The sequence below is a fragment of the Pleuronectes platessa genome, chromosome 22 (assembly GCF_947347685.1).
Source record: "Pleuronectes platessa chromosome 22, fPlePla1.1, whole genome shotgun sequence".
Lineage (NCBI taxonomy): Eukaryota > Metazoa > Chordata > Actinopteri > Pleuronectiformes > Pleuronectidae > Pleuronectes > Pleuronectes platessa.
Genome location: NC_070647.1, coordinates 9,425,953 through 9,445,622, shown reverse-complemented (window position 1 = coordinate 9,445,622; position 19,670 = coordinate 9,425,953). Strand labels below are relative to the sequence as shown.

Here is a 19,670-nt window from a genome sequence, read left to right as displayed (position 1 = left end):
CATTTCATTTAACTTGCGTGTATTCATAGCAGAGCTCCAGAACATGAAACCACATCCTTCCTCTAATGGAGCCAATGAGTAACACGGGGAATGTGAAGCTTAAACTTAAAACTTGAAAATCAATCAATCAACCTCTTCAATAACACGACCATGAGTCACAGCTGAGTCCCTGAGCACGACTCCTGAGTCCTATTCAGATTATTGACAAGAAATAGAAGCTACATATATTTTTTATATAAAAGCCTGACCAAGTAAAAACTTCCAATACGATACATATTTATGCCATATTTTTGGAATTAGTTCCTGAGATATTTTCATAAAACCATATGACAAAGAAAATGTAACTGAGGTCGGATGTTTAACAGTTTTACGAAAATAAACATTCGCCTTTTTTTCTGCATGTTTAATTGTAAAAATTCACCTCGGCAAACAAACAGTGATACCGACTGTCTGTCTGTCGAAGGCTGATATGGGTCGACACTATTGGTCAATCAATAAATAAGAAGGATAAGTGTATAGAATTCTATATATAGCCTATTATTTATTAGAACGTTTGAATTTGATGGGTGGCTGATATTACAGCTCAAAAAATGTAAGTTTTGTTTCGGACATCTCTCTCCATGTCTTCTGACAGACAACATACTAACGTGCCTTTTTTTAAATCTTCACCGATGAGGTTATGATTTCACCTCTGACCATTTGTTTGTTTGTGAACAATAATTAACAAAAACAAGGGAACAGATTTCCGCAAAACTCGGTGGAAAGATGCAGGGCGGGTCAGGGAAGAAAACATTACATTTTTACACATTTTTACAAAATCAGGCACATTTTGGGAACTAATATATATGCACGTGTGTTTTACTACTAGTAAAAGCAAAAAAGTGAATTAAGGCAAAAATAAATACAACAACAACACAGTTTTCACTTATTTGACTAGGAATAGTTTATTAAAGGTGAGAAAACAAAAAAGCCACAATCCATTTGTTTAAATGCTTAAAAGCTATGTACATTATAAATAATTCCACTACATTACAACCATTTGCTTTTTTCCTAGTCTGACATCCTACATATTGAGAAGTAACCATCTGAAGGGCCAGGCAGAGGACAGAGAGGAGGGGTTCAGGGTGTCCAGTACAACACGACCGACGGGAACATGTTTGTTTATTTGCCAGTTTGCACTGAATACAACAGCTGGGGTTTGTTGGACTGGACGTTAAGTGACTTGTTATTCTGGGGGGGAACTGGGGGAAATAGCTGGTGGGCGTTTCTAGAGGTGAAACGGCTGCAGGAGGACTTAGTGTCGTCTGTCCATTAACAACCTCTGCAGCACATCCGAATAGATCAGGGAGGAAATGTTGTTGCTGCGGTCTCACAGTCAGAGCGGGATTCTCCAGATGCATGTTGTCTTTTTATCTTGTGCCCTGTAATCGATGCAGTCACAGAGACAGCCTGAGTGTGGCCCTCCTCTTCTTCACACGGGGTTATTCTCCAAATCAGCAGCTGTACAGTCTTATAGGTTGATGGGTTGTAATGCTCGCCTGATTCCAGTTTTGTGTTAAACTCCTTGTGTGTGTGTGAGGTACAGTCTTCAAAGTCAGTCCTAGGCTAACTGCCTTGCTGAGGCTCTGGCTGCTGCTGCTGGTGGAGCTGCTGGTGGGACGTTGTTGGGATTAGATGAGAGGCCGTGGCCACGTGAGTCCACGAGGCCACGACGGACGAGGGCAGACTCTGGATCGATGTCGCCAGCACCACCACGCTCTCCTCCGCCACCTCCTCCACGGTCATGCCCAGGGTCGCCCCGGTGGCCTTGCGCGGGCAGTCCACGCAGATGTAGTCCTCGTTCTCGGCCATTTCGCACGTCACGCCCACGCACACCTGGTGGAACCACTCGTCGCAGCCGCCGTCGCACTGCACCCAGTCCACCTGGGGATACACACACGGAGACAAATGCAGACACGTGAGTGAGGAATGACAGTGCTGCTGGTTTGTATCCCTTCACCAACGGGTCAAGACGCAATTAACATCCTTATCTGACTCATCATATACAAGTAGTAGGGTGGTCACTATTTATTTGAAATCCGAATATTGATTTGTATGACCTGTTAAATTTCAAAATAAACCGTCTAGAAGCGCATCAGTTTGTCTGAACTAGTTTGCCTCATGATCCAGCAGAGGGCGACGACTATCAGCTTGACCTATTGCATGACCTCTTGATTAAAGCTGCAACAATTAATCAGTCATCGACTACTAAATTCATCTGCAACTATGTTGATAATCTATCGGTTTGAGTTTTATAAAAAAAATTATAAGTAGTTAAAATTATCTGATTTCAAAAAAGAAATCTGCGGAGGATCAGGAGACACAGATCGTTCCCTTTTATAATTTTCTCACATTTATGGAAAAAACAACCAGTCGACACAAAGTATATGAGAAGCCGCGTGTGGAAGTATTTTGTATTCTACATGGAGTACTGCAAAGTAACGGTCAAAGGTGAGGCCGTTTGTCGACTTTGTACCATGTGGGCTCACCTGTCAGCTTTCCACCTGACTGAGGCAGCGGAGCAGGCACCACAGACAAGTGGATACGTTTTCATCCTCATCTGACTTGTGTGGTTGTGTTATTGTGGGTGTGTGTGTCATGTCCAATTTCCCCCAGCTTGATTTATTTTAGAGATAGTGACAGGCCGATGTGGAGACTGAGGACAATAATTAATTAGGTTTTAAGTTCAATACAAACACATTATTCTTGAATCTTGAGTTATGGCCACAGTGTGTACTTTGAGATCACACTGACTGGGACCTTTGACCACAGCATTTCAAACAATCTCCCCTTGAGTAGCAAGTGGACGTCTGGAGCAATTCAAAACAAGCAGTAATTCCTTCAAGGCCTCTCGGATAGCAAAGTCACACGATGGCACAGAGACGCCCGAAGCCGGCCACACGGCTGCTGCATTAAAACATGTGGCAGTGGTTTGCCAAGTCAAACACAAATTTAAAGGAAACAAAACATCACTAATGTGTAATTTTTAACAGTGGGCGGCAAAGCTGTGAGTCAGTCATTGTTTGATTGATGTCATTTAGTCGAATACTGAGCCAGAAAAATTACCAACTGAACACACACGCTAATTTTATCTGCGCTCAACACAGATAAACTCCATGTGGTTAAACGTGTTGTGTCATGCTTCTTGTGTCTACCCACAGACAAGCAGGCTCAGGAGCGGACACCTTCACAAACGCACACTCAACAACGCACTATGAACTTTAAGAGCTGTTGTAATAATGTTCACCTTAAGATTCTGCTGCTGCTTTACGGCTCCACTGCTGCTGCTCTTTGCACAAAATATAATAATAAGTGTATATTTATTTTCATCCGTCATATAACTTTATTATATTAGTAAGCCAGACTTTACTCTTGTGCTTGACCTTTTTCTTTTGTGTTCAATCTCTTTCTTAATGTTTAATTGGACTAGCAGAGTGACTCTTGTTTGTATTGATCAAATGACAATAGGAACCCTGGATATTCAAATCTTTAGTGTTTAACATTCTGCCATTTCTTTCTATTTTACATGCCATGATGTGACATAGTTCTGTAACAGGGGTCAGGGGCCCTATCCCAGGGGGTTTCACTCAGCCAAGTGGTTCCATTCACCCATGACCAGTCCCCACTCTATCAAAAGCCTAATAGATACTGATGCAAATCTTTGGAGAAGACGTAAAAGACACAGGTTATCACATCCTGGACAAACTCAGTGGCAGTGAGAAGGAAGCATCATTCTTATTAACACCACACAACTGTTAATGATCCCAGCTTCGTGTGCTGCCTGCATATTCCAGCACCTTCATCAATACATCATCTTTGCTCCGCCCACAGAGCTGCAGGCCTACCAGTTCCTCCGCTGCGATTGGCCGCCCGGTGGGGACAGAGGAGGGGGGGGAAAAGAGACTGGCCACTGGTTAACTCGCTGCTGAGTCTGGAGCTCCGTCTCAAAAGAGAGTCCCATCAGTGTGTCCTGTTAATACGTTATCTGTAACTCTCTTTAAGGTGTTCCAGTGCTGTTATCAGCGTTCTGCGTTTCATTTTGAGATGTGTTTGTTATTAACTCTGTCCTCAGCAAACAAAAAAACATCATTCACCAGGCGTTTACAGTCTCAACTACCTGTAAGCTTGTTCCTATCAAAGAGCCAACCGGTATTTACCGCCTCTCGAAGTGTGGCAGTGATGTTACCAAGCAGGTCAAGAGAGTTCCCACTGATGATGTGCTCAGCCGACACTGGGGTCCATCATCAGCAGGGCACTCAGAGACTGAACTTTGCAGATTAAGAGCGTTTGCTGAGAACTGAATGGCAAAAAATGGCAGATGGACTAAAATAAAGCAAAACGCTTGGTTGGGACGAGAAAGATTCACCAGTTGTAGCCTTTGTTTTTCGGGAATGCGAAACGACTGCATTTGAAGGAGCCTCCAATATGGGACAGTAATTGGACATTATAATATATATCATACCTGAAAGTCCCACAAGTACACATCAACATGGACCATATGCAACAAATATTTTCTGTGTCATTCATTCACTGTATATATTTGATTTTCCAAGGGTTTAACCTGTTCAAGGTCATACAACAAGGAAGCAGTCCTCATTCAGGGTCAGTAGCATAAAGCTTAATAAAATACATTATATAAGTTATTCTTTTTTTTTTTTTAAAGCACTGATATCGGATTGGTAATAATTGAATCAGTCAATAAGCAAAGTCCAGGTGTCGGAACTGGAAAAATTGTATTGGAATTTTTTTTATTATTACTCCAATATATTCAATTTCCGCAGAACATATAAATTGAGATGTCTTTTTTGAAAATGATATTAGAGCTGTTTAAGTCAACTGACGTAAAATGTTAAGTCAACTATTAGACAACCTCTGGTTTCTGCTTTTTCCTTTTTCAATATTAGATTTATATATATTATTAAGCGAATGTGCTTTGGGTTTTAAAATGTGGTTTTGGATTCATCAAGAAAATAACTGACATCTTCAGAAATATAAAGTTGCAGCAGGTCTTGAATCAATGAGACACAAGTGAATATAACATTTTAGAGGAATTAAATAAAAAAATGACATGAATTGTGTCAATATTTCTACTAAAGCATTGCTTTAATATGGAAATGGCTTATTTAATTGATTATAATAATATTTAAAAGAGACAGAACTTTGAGTTTTAAAAAGGTGCACAGTCACATGGTCACTTAACCACTGTTAATTGCTAAACCAAAGCTGTGCCTATCAATCATCTATGATTCACCTCCTTGTGCCTCTTTCCCTGAATCACCCTCCCAAAACAGGTCTTGATCTAAGGAGCGGAAACTCAGACGTATCTTGGCAAGAGAAATATTTCACAATATTATTCTTGAATAAACCAGTGGAGGCCAATGACCCGAGTTCTCACCTTATCTTTACAGGGTCTCTGGCAGTTCTTAGCTGCACACACAGCGTTCTCATCATTGGAGTCCTCAGCTCCAGACCAGTCGTACTTGGAGGGAATGTCGAGGATCTTCTTCTCCTTCCTCTTCTCCAGTCCCTCTCTGACGGCCTCTGCCTTGGCGGCCGCCTTCTCCTTCCTCTTCCTCTCCTTCTCCTCCTTGACTAACCGTTTGGCGAGTTGCTTCATCTCTCGGTTTTTGTCCATGTTGAGCTTTAGTTTCTTTTTCTTGGGTTTGCCGCCCAGGCCGAGCTCCAGGCCGACCCTTTTCAGCTCCTTGGACTTGGCCGGCCGCATTTCTCCCATCACCTGGCCCCCGCCCACGGCTGCGGCGGCCATCAGCATGTGGTGGTGCTCGGCTCTTTCCAACTTCCGTTTCCTCTTCTTCTCGGCATCTTTGAGCTTGAGCTTCAGGGGCTTGTCCATCAGAGAATCGTCCGGCTGCAGAACACAAGGAAGCGATGAAGCTATAATTCAGTATTTCTTGCAGGGACTACTTTCCTAAATTTGACCTGCGTTTGCAAAAGTCGTCACCAGAACCAATTACAACAACTGACTCAAACACAATCCTGAGGTTGCATAACAAATGACCTCCCTACCTCCATGACCTGCAGGAATCTCTCCTCGGAGGGGGGGTGCGTGGCCTGCAGGATCCTCCAGATGTGCTGGGTCTCATCCAGGGACACCTCCAGCAGGTCTCCCAGCATCATCAGCTCCTCCAGCTGGGCCTTCGCCTGCGGGGACAGCTCCAGCACCGGCGGCTCCAGGCTGCGAGGGATGAGAGGGGTCTTCCGGGGCTGCTTTCTGGGTGTGCTAATATCTGAAATTATACATTCCGAGTGTGAGGTGACAAAGGCCCAAAGAAAAACTGGAATCTCTAATTTGAGTGTAATTCAAAATGCGAGTATGAATAAAGAAAAACTGAATTTGAATCATCAAAGCTTGAATGGTCAAGAGAAAAAAGAGAGAGAGGGATACATATGCAGGGTCACCAAAGCACATTTAGTGACGGGGGTGGAAAATGTAAATGGAGCCTCACTTTGCACACAGGACTTGGAGGCGGAGGAGTAGGCATGCTCGGCACAGAAGGAGGGCGTGGCAGCCGGCCACATGTGACTGACCACCTCCTCGGACTTGACTGGAATCTCCTCGTCACAGAACAGGTAGGGCTTGACCTCACCTGGGTCCTAAAATAAAGACAAGAACAGAGATAAAAGAATTAAAAAAAAACATCCTGATCGCTAATAGTGGGTTTGAACAATGTCCCCTCAATTCTGCCTCACTCACCTTCATATCGTAACCGTAGGTCTCCCGTATGTCCTCGTCTGAGTCCGTCTCCTCGTCATCGTAGTCCAGAGACTGGCGAGGTGACGTGGCTCTGCTGAAACCCGACTGCTGGAAAGTCTGGATGTGGCCCTGGTGAGGGGGGGGGAAAACTGACTCAGCACATGTAATGTTTAGCATTAGATTTCCTGTGCTCCAGCTCTTCTCCTTGTACTCATGCTGCTTCTGTGTGAATGGAAAATATCTGCTCTCAGATTTCTCCTCTGCAATTGGATTTATTTAGTGCAATAAATTGTCAAAATAACAATTATCCCACAATTAGAAGCGAATCGATCGATACTCCGGGTCATTGTCCTGCTGCATCACCCTTCTTCATCTTCTACTGAGCTTCAGCTGGAAAACAGCCAGCTCAGGGATAACCAGTTAAAATAATTCCTTTAAGCCGTTTCTCAACGATTCCTTTTATTTTGACCTCACTGATCCCTCTGCTCTGTGTCTTTGGACTCCTACAGTTTCTTAGAGTTTGTCTGTAAACTGATGAATGTCTTTTTTCTTTGAGAAAACTTCATTAACTTTCCAGTAACAAGGACATCAACAATCTGGATCAAAAGTCTTCTGAGACCCTTTTTGAGTCGGAAGACGCTCCATGTTAACGGCCTGTTTTAAATAAATAATTTATTGTATTTATGAGTCAAAGTAGCTTTGATTCACCTCCATCTGGTTTCATTGACTGGATGCTAGGTTTGCTAACTACTGCCCCATAATTTATGACCAGATTTTATTGTGTATGTTTACAATGAGCAGATACCTGTAAGTCCCTTCATTTCTTCACACTAGTCTGTGATAATGTGTTATTAGTGCCCTCTTCTGGTGTATTCCAAACTTGCATTAAAAGCCCAGTAGAGGCCATGAAAACTACACTACACCACCTTGAATCTGACTGATGTATGAGAACATAAACCACGATCATTTAAATCATTCAATCTTTCAAAGTTGTTTACCTGTAAGTCAGGGTTGGCAGCAGCTTTCTGAAGCTCAGCGTTGATGATTTTCTCTGTTTTCTCTCTTGCCGCTTGCTCCACCATCCGCTGACTCAGCACAGACAGTTTCGCCAGGGCCGAGGACAGCTCCTCAGTGGCGAGAGATTGACGCGCTTGGTCCTGGTGGGACATTTGGACCAGTGAAGAGGTGAGTACTTAGCAGAGATCAAAAGCGCTCACAATAAAAGGTGGTGTAACCTGAGAAGCTCTGATCAGTAGTATAACTTGCTTCATACCTGCCAGCTCATTGCCCTCTCGGTCAAACACTGGAGAGCCTCTCCTTCTGGCAGACGCACCGGCAGCTTCTGTAGCGACACCAGCAGCGACAGAATTGTCTCTAGTCTCGGCCTCCTGGACCGCTGACACAGCGGACACAGGAATTTAGAGTCTTTGCTGTTACTCTGCCAGCCCACGCCCACTTTCTTCTGGGTTCCCGTCTTAGGCAGAGGCACGCACGCTCCGTGGAACCAGTCCTTACAAAGCTCGCACTGCAACATGAAGCCGCTGGCCGTCTTCCGACACAGGCAGAACTTTACCTCCTCGATGCGGTCGGCCATGGCCATCTTGGCAAGGTTGGCAGCTCGGAGTGAGTGGATGGCCTCCACTTCTTTCTGCTCTTTGGATTTGAAGGCTGCGACGACAGTGGAAGGTTCTCGTACCTCCTCCAGGCTTTCCTCGAGGTCGCTGAGTGCGTCGGGGTCAAAGCCGCCTCTCTCCTTCTCCATGAGCTCCTTCACACGCTTCCGCTTGCTTTTGCTATTACCGTACACCCCGATGTCCACGCGAGGACTGAGAACCTATGAGAAGAGACCAACTTTTCATTCCGCTGTTTTTCCACCCCATGTGTACATTTCATTTTCTCCCAACTTTGTCGTTATGTATTCATATCCACCATAATAGCCCAATGTAATTCCCACCTCATAGCCAAGCATCAAACCAACAACTACCAATAACCTCCCTCCTTGACTTATGATTACCCACCTGGTGCAGCGTGTACGTGGAGTTCTTCTTGAGGAAGGTGCGACCGGTTCTCTCTCTCCAGGATCTGGCTGCCGCTACCTGAGACTCCACCTGGGTGAGCGGATCTAACCGGACAGGGATGGAGCGACCCCTGGCCAGCAAACTCTCCAGCTGCTCCAGGTAAGCGTAGCTGCTGCCGCTCTGGATGGCCTCCACCTTGGAGGTCCACTCCTTTGCCTTCTGTAGGGCCTCTCGGAGGGCCAAAATATTTGGCAGATATGCTGGGATGTTACGAGCTTCCAGCACAATGCTCTCCAAGGTCACCAAGCTGTGTCGAGGCCTGGGGTTATATGAGGACAAAGAGACGTGGGGTGATCAAGTATGAGTCATTGCGCTATTTTGTAACGCCAAGTTCACACGCCATGACTTGTAGTCATTGTAGGTTCATGAAGCAGTTCAATTGTATAGGACAGAGAGTGGGTTGGGCTGCATTTTTACTTCCGAACGTAACCAGAGCCAGAGAGAAAACTGCTTCATCTTTCACAAGCCCGGTGCAGTTAATATAAATTGCACTGAGTTTGTGTAACTGATTTGGCTGCTTTTGATTGGGACTTTCAAAAGTGACAAAACTGGCTTAAAATCTGTAGCTTATGAACAGTTGTGATTCTATGAACAGTTGACACCACTGTGGGAAAGTCTTTAAAAATGTGTATCCTCATTTGAATTAGTGCAGCCTTACCTTGCCTGCAGGCATCCACGAGCCTTATCCTCCCATCTCTCTGAGACAGTCAGGATCTCTTGCAGCTCGGCCATGGCCTTCTCCACAGCGTGATGCGGAGCCAGACCCACCCCGGAGTCTATCAGTCTCTTCATCAGCTCCAGGGTGACCCGGTGGGGGTCGGCCAGGGTGACGCGAACCTGGGAAGGACAGTATGTTGCATGAGACCTCAATTTGTTTAAACCACACAGACAGACGTCAATCTTATTCGATCTACCTCATCAAGCCAGCGGGCCTGCTGGAGCTCCTGTTTGAGCCTCGGAAGCTCAGGCAGCTCAACGTCCAGCCCGCTGCCCAGATCCAACAGCACCTGCAGCTTTGAGGAGTCAGGCATCTCGTCCGACAGCGCCGCCTGGGCTCGCTCATGGAAGTCCTCCACATTTTCCAGTAACTCCTGGTGAAGTTGGAGGTAAAGAAACAGAGATTGGGCACAAAAGAAGATAGTCATCGTTTTGAAAGAGAAAGAAGGGGGTTTATAGGAAGAAAAATGAAAGGGAAGAACAACTGAATATGACTATTGGATTGTGGGTGTTGATGGGACTAACTTTGACTTGTCGGGCCTGGCTGATGATGCAGGGCAGCCGGAAGAGCTGATCCACAAAAGCCTTGAGCTCATCCACCGTCAGTTTGGTGCGGTTGCGAGTGTTCTCGGAACGCAGACGACCGCTGCACACACACATGGAAAAAGAGTCCTGATTTAGTTTCTCCTCTGAACCTAACAATCTTAATTTGGGGGGGGAAGTACTTGAAATGGTTTACAGGCTCCAATGTTCAGAAATAATCTAGTTTCCTAAATATATTTATTGCTACAGAGGCAGGAGACTCTCATAGCTTGATTCAGCTCCATCAAGATGTGGCGGATTTGTGTTAGAAAAGGCTGCTAGGAGCCGTTTCATCACCCTCCGGAAAAGGACTATCGAACCCGGCACACCGTATACATTCAGGAAAAACATATACAATCCACTAAAGGACTCGGAAAGACAGAAAAAGCATTATAGTTCCCCTTTAGGTGAGGGTACGTGCTGGTTCGCTCACCTGTGCCTCTGCTTTCGGCTGAGCAGCAGCTGAGCTACAGAGGAGCACGTCTCCGCCTCTTTGACCATCTCCCTGAGGCGTCGATACAGACTGTTCTCTGGATACTTTCTGTCCTCTGCGTCCTCCAGCAAAACTTTGAGCTCAATAAGATCTGTCAGACACAAAAGATTCATGAAATGCAACAATGACACAACAGAACAAAAATAAATTTTTGGGGAAATGTGTTTTGTTGCACCACTTTAAGTATATAAAACCTTTCTTGTTCTTCTGGTCTGCAGCCAGGGCCTCTGTGACCCGCTTTGCCCACGTTTCATAGGACTGAGCCCGTGTCTTCACCCCATAAAGCATGGACGGAAACTCCTCCAGATCGTAGCGATACCTGAAATATATCGTGGCAAACACTAGTCAATACGGTTTGTGTGGCTACTGCTAGTATGATTTGAATTACAAATATTTGACTTCAAGTTATTCTTTTATTAGACCTAACTAAATTGGAATTGTGCCTTAAAAAAAAAAAGAGTCCCCTCACCGGAGACACTTGTTGCCGAGCGGACAGTCGCACAGATCTTTTGCGTGGTGAAGACAAACCAGGCGGTCCGGGCTGCAGCTGCAAGTCAGCGCGGACAGAAAACAGGTTGTTTTACACTTGTAGCACTGGCGCTCATCATCGGGCACCAGTTCAAAAACCTCTTGTTCTGAGGAGAGCACCCCCTGCAGGTAGGGAGGAAAGAGAACAAAACATGAAACTTGGTCATAAAATTACAACCCACAGTTGAGACCCAAGTTTAAACCAGACTACCATTGATTATCAAAACCGAAATCCCTCTTACCATGTCTCGTATGGCGTGTCGGAGCTTTGTCTCCTCCACCATCATATCTCCCATTTCCTTGAAGACAGAAGCAGCCAGTTCCACGTCAAGGCTCTCTGGATCTGCAGCCATCTTGCACAGCAGCTCCTCGTGTGAGAAGACGCAGTAGCGGTGGAGTCGCCTGTAGTGGGCCACACACTGACGACCCATAGGCAACTGAGGAAGAGCATGAGTGAAAGATTAACATCCATGTTCAGTGAATTGTTTTGGTATAACAGCTGTAGAAAAAGCAGTCGAAGGAGTGGTTCGGGAAATGAAAAGGAAGACGAGGAAGAAGAAGAAAAGGAGGAAGAAAAGAAGAGGCAGATGAAGAAGAAGAGGACGAGGAAGAAAAGGAGTTAGAACTATAAGAGTGGGCGAAGAATTTAAAGAAGAAGAAGAGGAAGAGCAAGAAGAAGAGTGAGAAGAGGACGAGGGTGAAGTGTGTCTCCCCTCACCCAGTCAGCAGTGCAGAAGTTTACAGCCTCAGCGAAGTTGTAGCCCTGGTTGAAGCCGCTGTGGTAGGCTCTGGGGAAGGTCACCACAAACTCCCCTGCACACTGATTGGTCCTGTACACCTGAGGAGGGGCAGTACAAACGTGTGATTGATAAACAACATGGAACATACAACCAATAATCAGATCAAATATTAAGTGCAGGCCCAGGGACACTTACAGGGACGCCGTGCTCCATGAGGACGTTGGGATTCATGATGGTGACCAACTGATGGAGGAGGTCTGGCTGCGAGTCAAACAGCTCTGGAGCCAACTTCTTCATCACAGCCTCCAGCTGCTCTGCTGCAGAGGCTGGCACGCCGTACCACGTCTTGGGCTCACCCCTGGACAGAACAGAAAGGAATACATTTGCATTAAAAGATATTTATTTCAGGTTTCAGGGGGAAATAATTCAATGAATTCACGTGAGCTAAATTCGTTTGACTTTTTCAGCTGTCAGCGTTATGTTTTTTATATCTTTTTGCTTCAATCATTGAATTTTATGTTTGCGTCTGTATAAAAGTATCAGAGTGGGAGTGGGGGGGGGAGTCTCACCAGTGCAAGAAGTTGATGGAGTAACTCCAGTGGTCCTCGATGTGCCAACAGAACGAGGAGAAACACATGCCCACGTAAAGCCAGGGTACCTTCATGCCTGAGATGTCCACATTGATGTGGGTGAGCACTGACTGCTCCAGCACCGGCATGTTGTTCAGGTTCCAGCCCGAGTTGGCATACTCCTGAAAAGACAGGCAATATTTAGCTCTATTTCACTTTAGGGAAATAGTCATGCTTTTACGTCATAATAGTGTAATTTTTTATAAAAGAGAAAAGGGTTTTTAGATCATCTATTAGATGGAAGTCTAATAAAATAACCCTGTTGGTGTCGTACAACACTAAATAAATGGTGTAGCACACATTTGAATCTCAATTTACAGAGTTGTTTTGTTATAACGCTTTGATAATATATTTAAGAAAATGGGATTTGGTCTGCAATGGTAAAAGATACAATCAGCTTTTGCTATTTGTTATCTGCTCTTATCAGCAGTGATGGAAACGTGAAACCTGGGTGAATTTGCTAAATTGGCAAGACAGCGAGGTGAGAGAGCGCCTCAGGTGTTCATGATATTGAACATGACGTACAGGGGGGAAAAACAAAATAACTAGAATTACTGCCCCGAGCAGTTTCAGTCCCCACACGTTTGACATGTATGCATCTTATAAGATGGAATATAAACAACAAAGCAATGCTCTCACCTCTTCGTCGCCCAACAGCCTCCTCTTGCCGTCCCTGACAGGAAATCCGCTGCCCACCTCTTTGGAGCTGATGTCAGCGCCGTACTCCACGATGACATCTTCCTCGAGGCTGCTGACCAGACGCCAGAACTCCTTCTCCACCAGCTCCGTGGGAACCATCTGGAGGCACAAAGTGGAACTAATGAGAATCTCTGCTTTACCTTTTCACTTCAAAAGCCTGAGAGCAACACATTTCCCATCTAAGGGCACATCTGTACTAATATTTTTCAGTTCTCAAAGTAAAATGGGGTCAGAAGCGTTTCCAAACTTCTCAGTTTTAGCGGTTCTAAATCTCTGAAGAAGGGTGGATTCAAGTCGTATCCATAGCAGAGTAGATGTGCTTTCAAACGAATAAAGTAAGGTTGTCGTATTCTAGCTTAAAGACGGATGTCACGTACGTGTACGGGCATGTTGAAATAGTCCGACTTGAAGTGGTCAGCCATCTCTCCGAAGCTCTGCAGAGTGTACTCTCTTACAGCCTGCTCGAAGCCAAACGCTTCCCTTGGCTTACTGCACTCCTGTGGGAGGAAGTGGACAACAGATTGAGTACATCAGGAGTATATACAGCAACTGGGCAATAACCACAAAAAATATTTATATATATCATAGATACGATTCAAATGATAGAGCGATAACAAAACAATTCTAATCATACGAGACAATGACAACACCAGAATGTGAAATTTGTTTTCACATTTGAGGATTGGAAAGAATCGTTCTTTCCATAATCAATACAGAATCCGAAATGGAAGAGAAAATCAAAGAGAAACCGGAATGAGACAGTGGCTTCCAGGTCATGCAAGTTCGACAAATTGATGATCAAAGGAGTGGCCCATTTTATTTCCATTTCCTATTTTCGTTTAGATCATCAAATCAATATGTAAAGAACAAATGATAAACAGATTGAAAAGTATGAATGAATCTACATGAACTTTGAGAATCCAAATTGGGAGAGAGAGCGTTACCTCGGCAACACACTTAGGGCAGCGCCAGTCCCCCTTGGGCACATCCTGCAGAGGCGGGATCAGACAGAAGGTGTGGTAGCTGTCGTCACAGCCGTCACACAGCAGGAGCCGGTCCTCCTCGTCGCCACGGCCGCACACAAGGCAGAGGTAGAGGTCGATCTGCACGGGGTGGGGGGGGGTTTCATATACAGAGTTACTGAGGATACAATCAACGTCAGAAATCCGGTTATTGTCAACACACAGTAGGACTGATACTCACAAAGTTGACCTCCAGCGTCTCCTTGCGAGGTCTCATTTTGATGGCAAAGGCCTGGGCTTTTAAGTGACGCTGCTTCTTGTTGAATCCTTCGTCTAATTGGAAGTTGCAGATAGAAGAAAAATAAATTGTTATTTATTTATTTTGTTGGTGCCTCCCACGTGTTTTGACATACACGTCAATCAACAACGCTCCATACCAGCTGACACGATCTCCAAGCCCACCATCTTGGGACTTGTGCCGAAGATTTTCAGGCCTTTTGGCTCCTTGTTTTCTCTCTAGAGAAACACAGCAACAAAAGTGGCAAAGTGTGAAACGGAGTCAAAAGGCTAAATCCATACTAATACATTAAGTTTGAAGCCAGCATTTTAAAAATAGACCAATCTCGGTCCAAGTGAGTGTTTTGGCTCTATATCACTTTTAATCCCCATCTATAGTAACACGCCTGACAATGCCTATCAAGTGACCACTCACATACTCACATGCATTTAAAAATTAAAACATAGTGTTGTGGATGCAGTCTAAGAGGGAGCACATCTGCCACGTCTAGGAATCTTGACGTGGCTGTGACAGAGATGCTAAAAGGAGATTAGCCAGTTTTAAAACAACTACATTTCTGGGGGGAAATGACGGCTCTGACAACAAAATTATGATATGCTATTTGGAGCAGGAATTAAACTTTATATCATGTGACCCAGTTTCCCAACCTGTCTGACAGTTATTAATAGGTCATGTTGTTTTATATTTACCTCCGACTTAAGGCGCCTGGACCTTCTCTCAGGCAGAAGCTGATCTTTGGTTTGCGTAGCGTCACCCTCCCCGTCTTTATCCTCCTCCTCCTCCTCCTCCTCCTCCTCCTCCTCCTCATCTTGCTCCTCTTCCTCCACCGCCTCTTCACCAACTCCCTCATCTACATCCTCCCCATCATCGCCCTCATCATACAACCTCTGGATACCCTGATTGGGGGAAACATGAGTGTGACAGAAAACCTTCTTATTTTCTTGTTTATTTGCAATTTTCATGCAGGTGACATAATTGTTTATATCAGGCAGACATGAGGTGAGTGAACAGCAGTAAGCCCCACTCACGGTAAGCGTGGCTCCAGACTGAAAGAGCTCGTAGGGGTAAAGAATCCTCTCATAGTGGGAGCGCAGCAATGAGCCGGCGCCTTTCCCAGATGGAAAACCCATTCGGCTCGCCACCTTGGACCACGTCTTCTCTTTACACACCGTCTCAAAGCCACCCTCAGTCGACACAATCTGAAACACACACACACATATATGCATAAAAAAAGGGTAAGGCAACTGAATCAATACATGAAGCAGCAGTCAAACATAAGATCCGCCCATGTTTTGACAGTATTTATCCACATCGTAAAACAATTTACAAATGTCATCGGAGTAGTGTTATTTTCGTATCTGTCTAGTTTTACCTTGCTAAGCTGATAGAGGTCCAACGTCTTTCTCTCCACATGAGGGAATCGAATCTTGGATCCCTGCAGCTCCCAGAACTTTGCGATTTGATCCAGAAAGTTGAGCTTGACCCGAGTGAGTGCCTGGACGTGTAGGAGAGAGAGAACAGACTCTGAATGCAGGAGCCTTATGTTCTGCTGTTATGCACACTAGACCGGACACCTCAGGCATTAGTCTACCAGAATGGCTGCTCTTTGATAAACGAACACACTGAAGTTAAGTGAGACTCTTATAAAGTGACTCTGGCACTTTACTGCTGCCCTCGCTTTACACACGTTAAAAAACTGAAATTACAAACTGAAAAAGTCTAAGTTCGGGCCTGCACTCAAATGCTTCCTCAATGCATCTTGGGATCCAATCACTTAAACCACATTGTGAATGCAAATGCCGGGGGCCAAATGAAGGACCGCATACTCAGCTGACGTCTTCTGACCCGCTACAGTCTCGCCATGAATGAAATGTATTTTTATGCTTCTTAGTGTCCTTATCATAATTTGTCTGTTTGCATTGCAACAATATCAAAACTGATGATTGCATAATATTTTGTCATAGTAGCTCTACGGAATCCATGAACGACTCGATTCATGGATTCATTTTGATTTATTTTCCCTCCCTCCTGAATTCTCTCTCTCTCTCACACAGTTAAAAACACATCTGTTTACTAAGACTGGGTAAGAACACCGTAATTTGGTCTTTATAAGCACAGATGACATATGTGATTATTTTCATAAAGAGCAGGAGTGAGCTCTGATCACAAGACACACTCGTGACACATTTTAATAACAGGTCAGAACAGGGTCTAGAGAGAGAATTTATGATTTTCTACGAAAACTTGAAGCAGTGAACAATGTGAAAAGACTGTTTCTCATTTCTAAACTGATAATTTGAAATAATTTCCAAAATACATGAATGTTTATTTTATCATCTTAACAAAGCAACGCTTGAGATTCACTGTTCCCTTATTATTATTACAGTTATTATGGCATGATGCGTCTTCTTGTCAAAGGCGCATTTTCTTGGTAAACTCACCTCGAGCTCGTTCAGCCGTTGCACTCTGGGAGTGAAGCGAAAGTTGCGTACGTCACAGGCAAATGGAGGCTGCCAGTCCTGATAGACAGGAAACAGAAGCATAACTACACTCTTCCTAAAAATCAGATCCATAATGAGTGGGTGACAGATGCAACGCTGCAACTTGAGTGAAATCAATGTCAGAGGAAAACAAAAGAACATGAGCAGATGATATTTAGTGAAGGTAGAGATTAAGCCTTTTATCGTGCAGTACTACTGTGTATAAATACTGACAGTCGATGTTGTTATAGTTAAATTTATGTCACATAGACACATTCAAACTAATTAAAAGTCCTAGAAAGTAAAACTGTGCTATGATGGGTATTTGTGTGTGTATGCAACACATCCTCTAAACATATTTTAGGTCCTAGAAAGTTAAAACATGGTCGGATTGGTTATTTACATGTGTATACAACACGTCATCCTAAGATCCTTGAAAGTTAAAACGTGGTCTGGTGGTTATTTGTATGTGTATACAACACATCATCCTAAAATCCTAGAAAGTTAAAACGTATTTTATTGGTAATTTGCATGAGTCTACAACACCATCCAAACGTATTAAAGGTCCTAGAAAGTGATAACGTGGTCTGATATTTATTTGTGTACAACACATCATTTAAATTACATAAATATGGATTACGGTCTGACAGGGGCTACAGGCCTGCGCGTGGCTCAATGTCGCATCTTCGCAGCTAACGTGGTACAATGGTTGTAGTGCAACTTGGCTAGCCCTCAGGAAAACAACAACAAATGGGCCTTTTTTAGAACTGGTGATTGTACTTTGTCCTTTTCAAACTTTTTTCCTGAGCAACAAATGAAATCCAGTGGCATTCAAATCCAAAATGCACATGATGGCAGATAAATGAAGCCTCATTTGACCTCTATTAGGAGTAATGGCAAGTAGTCATGTCGCAAAATCCACGCAGGCCCAAAGCAAAGCAGCGTTGGATCATATCCTCATAGATTTGAATCATGATGATTATGGTTTCAATGTGTGAAATGCCAGGGGTTTACCTCTGGGGGTCGGATCTTGCAGATGCCCGTTTTCTCTGCAATGGGTCGGATCTTGTTGATGAATCCTAAAGGGTCCGAGAAATCCTCCCAACTGGGCTCGAAAACCGGGCATTCGGGCGGAGGGACGAACTCCGCAAAGGCAGACATGTTGGAGCAGTTTCCAGTGAAACAGTCTTTCAGGATAATATGAGAGAAAAATGCACCGAGTGGAGCTCAACAGCCCATGGTCATCACTTCCAATGATTTTCTTCTTGGGGAACTTCCTCCGTGTCCATCGTGATCCTTTAAAATCCCATAAACAGCCAATCACTGATCAATCAAGGGGCGATTGCAAGTCATTGTCTGGTGCTTTGACAGCGGATGCATTAGTAAAACAGCCAATTCCTCTTAGTCCTTTCCCATGATCCGTAAACGGAGGGCCACAACAGGCCGGGCCGGGGAGTCTCCACCGCCACCACTCCCCTACCTGGGACGGAGGGCAGGGTCAGTCCGAGACGCGATCATCTCGCCTCACGGATGACAGCTCCACATAAATCAAGTCTGTGGCAGAGACTCGATCGGGGGACGTCCAAAAACAATGCGAAACTAACTTTGTAAACACAAACACACACGGGCTCTTCCAGTCACTGGCTGGTGACACTATGTTACGCAAGCTAACGCGGCTATGGCTAGGTCTGTGTACCTGGGCAATGCACGATTTCTTCGCGATGATGGGTTTCCAACAAACTTGTACTCCACAGGGCGAAGTGTTGTGAGCTGTCCGTGTGCGCTGGCTGTCGCAACGACGCTACTTGTCAGGTTCGCCCGAATAAAGCCCACTGTTCTCTGGGCACCTGATAGCTGGGAGGAAGGAAGGGAGGAAGCTAGCAGCAGCAGGCGTACATTGTTGACTGATGTCTTCACTCACTGCATCCACCCCCATTCATTGAGGCATTCGAGGCAATGGAAAACTAGCATACAGCTAATTTGACTGGCTACAGTCAGCTTAGCCCGTTGCGCAGCTAACGCGAGCTGAGAAGGTGGATGGCGCAGACGGTCCGCGGGGTCCCCGGGGGGTTCTCTGGAGTCACCTGGGAACTGAGCGTAAATCCATTTGCTTTATTTCGCCGAGTGTCGCGCTCTGTTGAATTTAACGTCGTCTGTAGCCGCGTTAGCCGACGTGCTAACAACTAGCAAGGTTGGGAGAGCTGCTGTGCTGCGTTCACGGACAATCAGACTTTATCCTACTACTTTCCAGTACGCTGTTGATGTTGTTTTGTCAATGACTGTTTTTGCAACAACTTTTACGTTTAAATGCTATTTTATATTGTGAACGCGACAGTGCAGATTGCATAGGTATCAATAAATCGAATTGATGAGTAGAGTATTCGAGTAGAAGTTTAACACACATGCACAACAAAAAAACTAATGTGTGGATCATAGACGGTGTAAAAAAAAGGGTGTAGATATGAAATTACTGTTACTAACATGGGCTAGTACTTGATCACAATCCAGGCACCATACGAACTATGTACCGGTGATATGAATTTGACATTCTTGTACCGTTTAGTCGGAGAACATTACTATTTCCAACAGCACTTGAAGGCACCGCTGTTTTAAAAATGATCGCTGGAACAAATCTGCGTTCATGTAAACGCGAGGTTTCGCTTCCACGTCTAAAATGTTTGATTCATTAATATCCACTTTCCCCTAAAAT

General features: G+C 44.7%; 1 protein-coding gene across 1 annotated transcript; it reads right to left on the bottom strand.

The window, feature by feature from the left end:
• Positions 1 to 918: 918 nt before the first annotated feature.
• Positions 919 to 19,399, bottom strand: kdm5a (lysine (K)-specific demethylase 5A). Its single transcript, XM_053414609.1, has 28 exons — positions 17,975 to 19,399; positions 16,922 to 16,999; positions 15,853 to 15,975; positions 15,509 to 15,679; positions 15,170 to 15,376; positions 14,620 to 14,698; positions 14,424 to 14,515; positions 14,165 to 14,323; positions 13,598 to 13,717; positions 13,161 to 13,319; positions 12,462 to 12,643; positions 12,088 to 12,250; positions 11,871 to 11,990; positions 11,395 to 11,589; positions 11,094 to 11,275; positions 10,819 to 10,943; positions 10,565 to 10,715; positions 10,075 to 10,195; positions 9,747 to 9,923; positions 9,491 to 9,669; positions 8,773 to 9,091; positions 8,028 to 8,588; positions 7,753 to 7,911; positions 6,755 to 6,883; positions 6,507 to 6,654; positions 6,067 to 6,287; positions 5,435 to 5,908; positions 919 to 1,923 (listed from the first exon to the last, which is right to left on the bottom strand). The coding sequence occupies exons 1-28, from the start codon at positions 18,119 to 18,121 to the stop codon at positions 1,606 to 1,608; spliced, it is 5,259 nt and encodes a 1,752-aa protein (XP_053270584.1). The 5' UTR covers positions 18,122 to 19,399; the 3' UTR covers positions 919 to 1,605.
• Positions 19,400 to 19,670: the final 271 nt, after the last annotated feature.

Bases quoted from the DNA above. Each gene is read 5' to 3' on its own strand.
- kdm5a (XM_053414609.1), bottom strand. From the start codon at position 18,121: ATGTCTGCCTTTGCGGAGTTCGTCCCTCCGCCCGAATGCCCGGTTTTC. The intron at 14,516-14,619 runs GTATGGAGCGTT...ACTTCCAATTAG, and splicing joins CTTGGAGATCGTGTCAGCTG to ACGAAGGATTCAACAAGAAG. The intron at 9,924-10,074 runs GTTAGTCCCATC...CAACTTCACCAG, and splicing joins GCCAGGCCCGACAAGTCAAA to GAGTTACTGGAAAATGTGGA.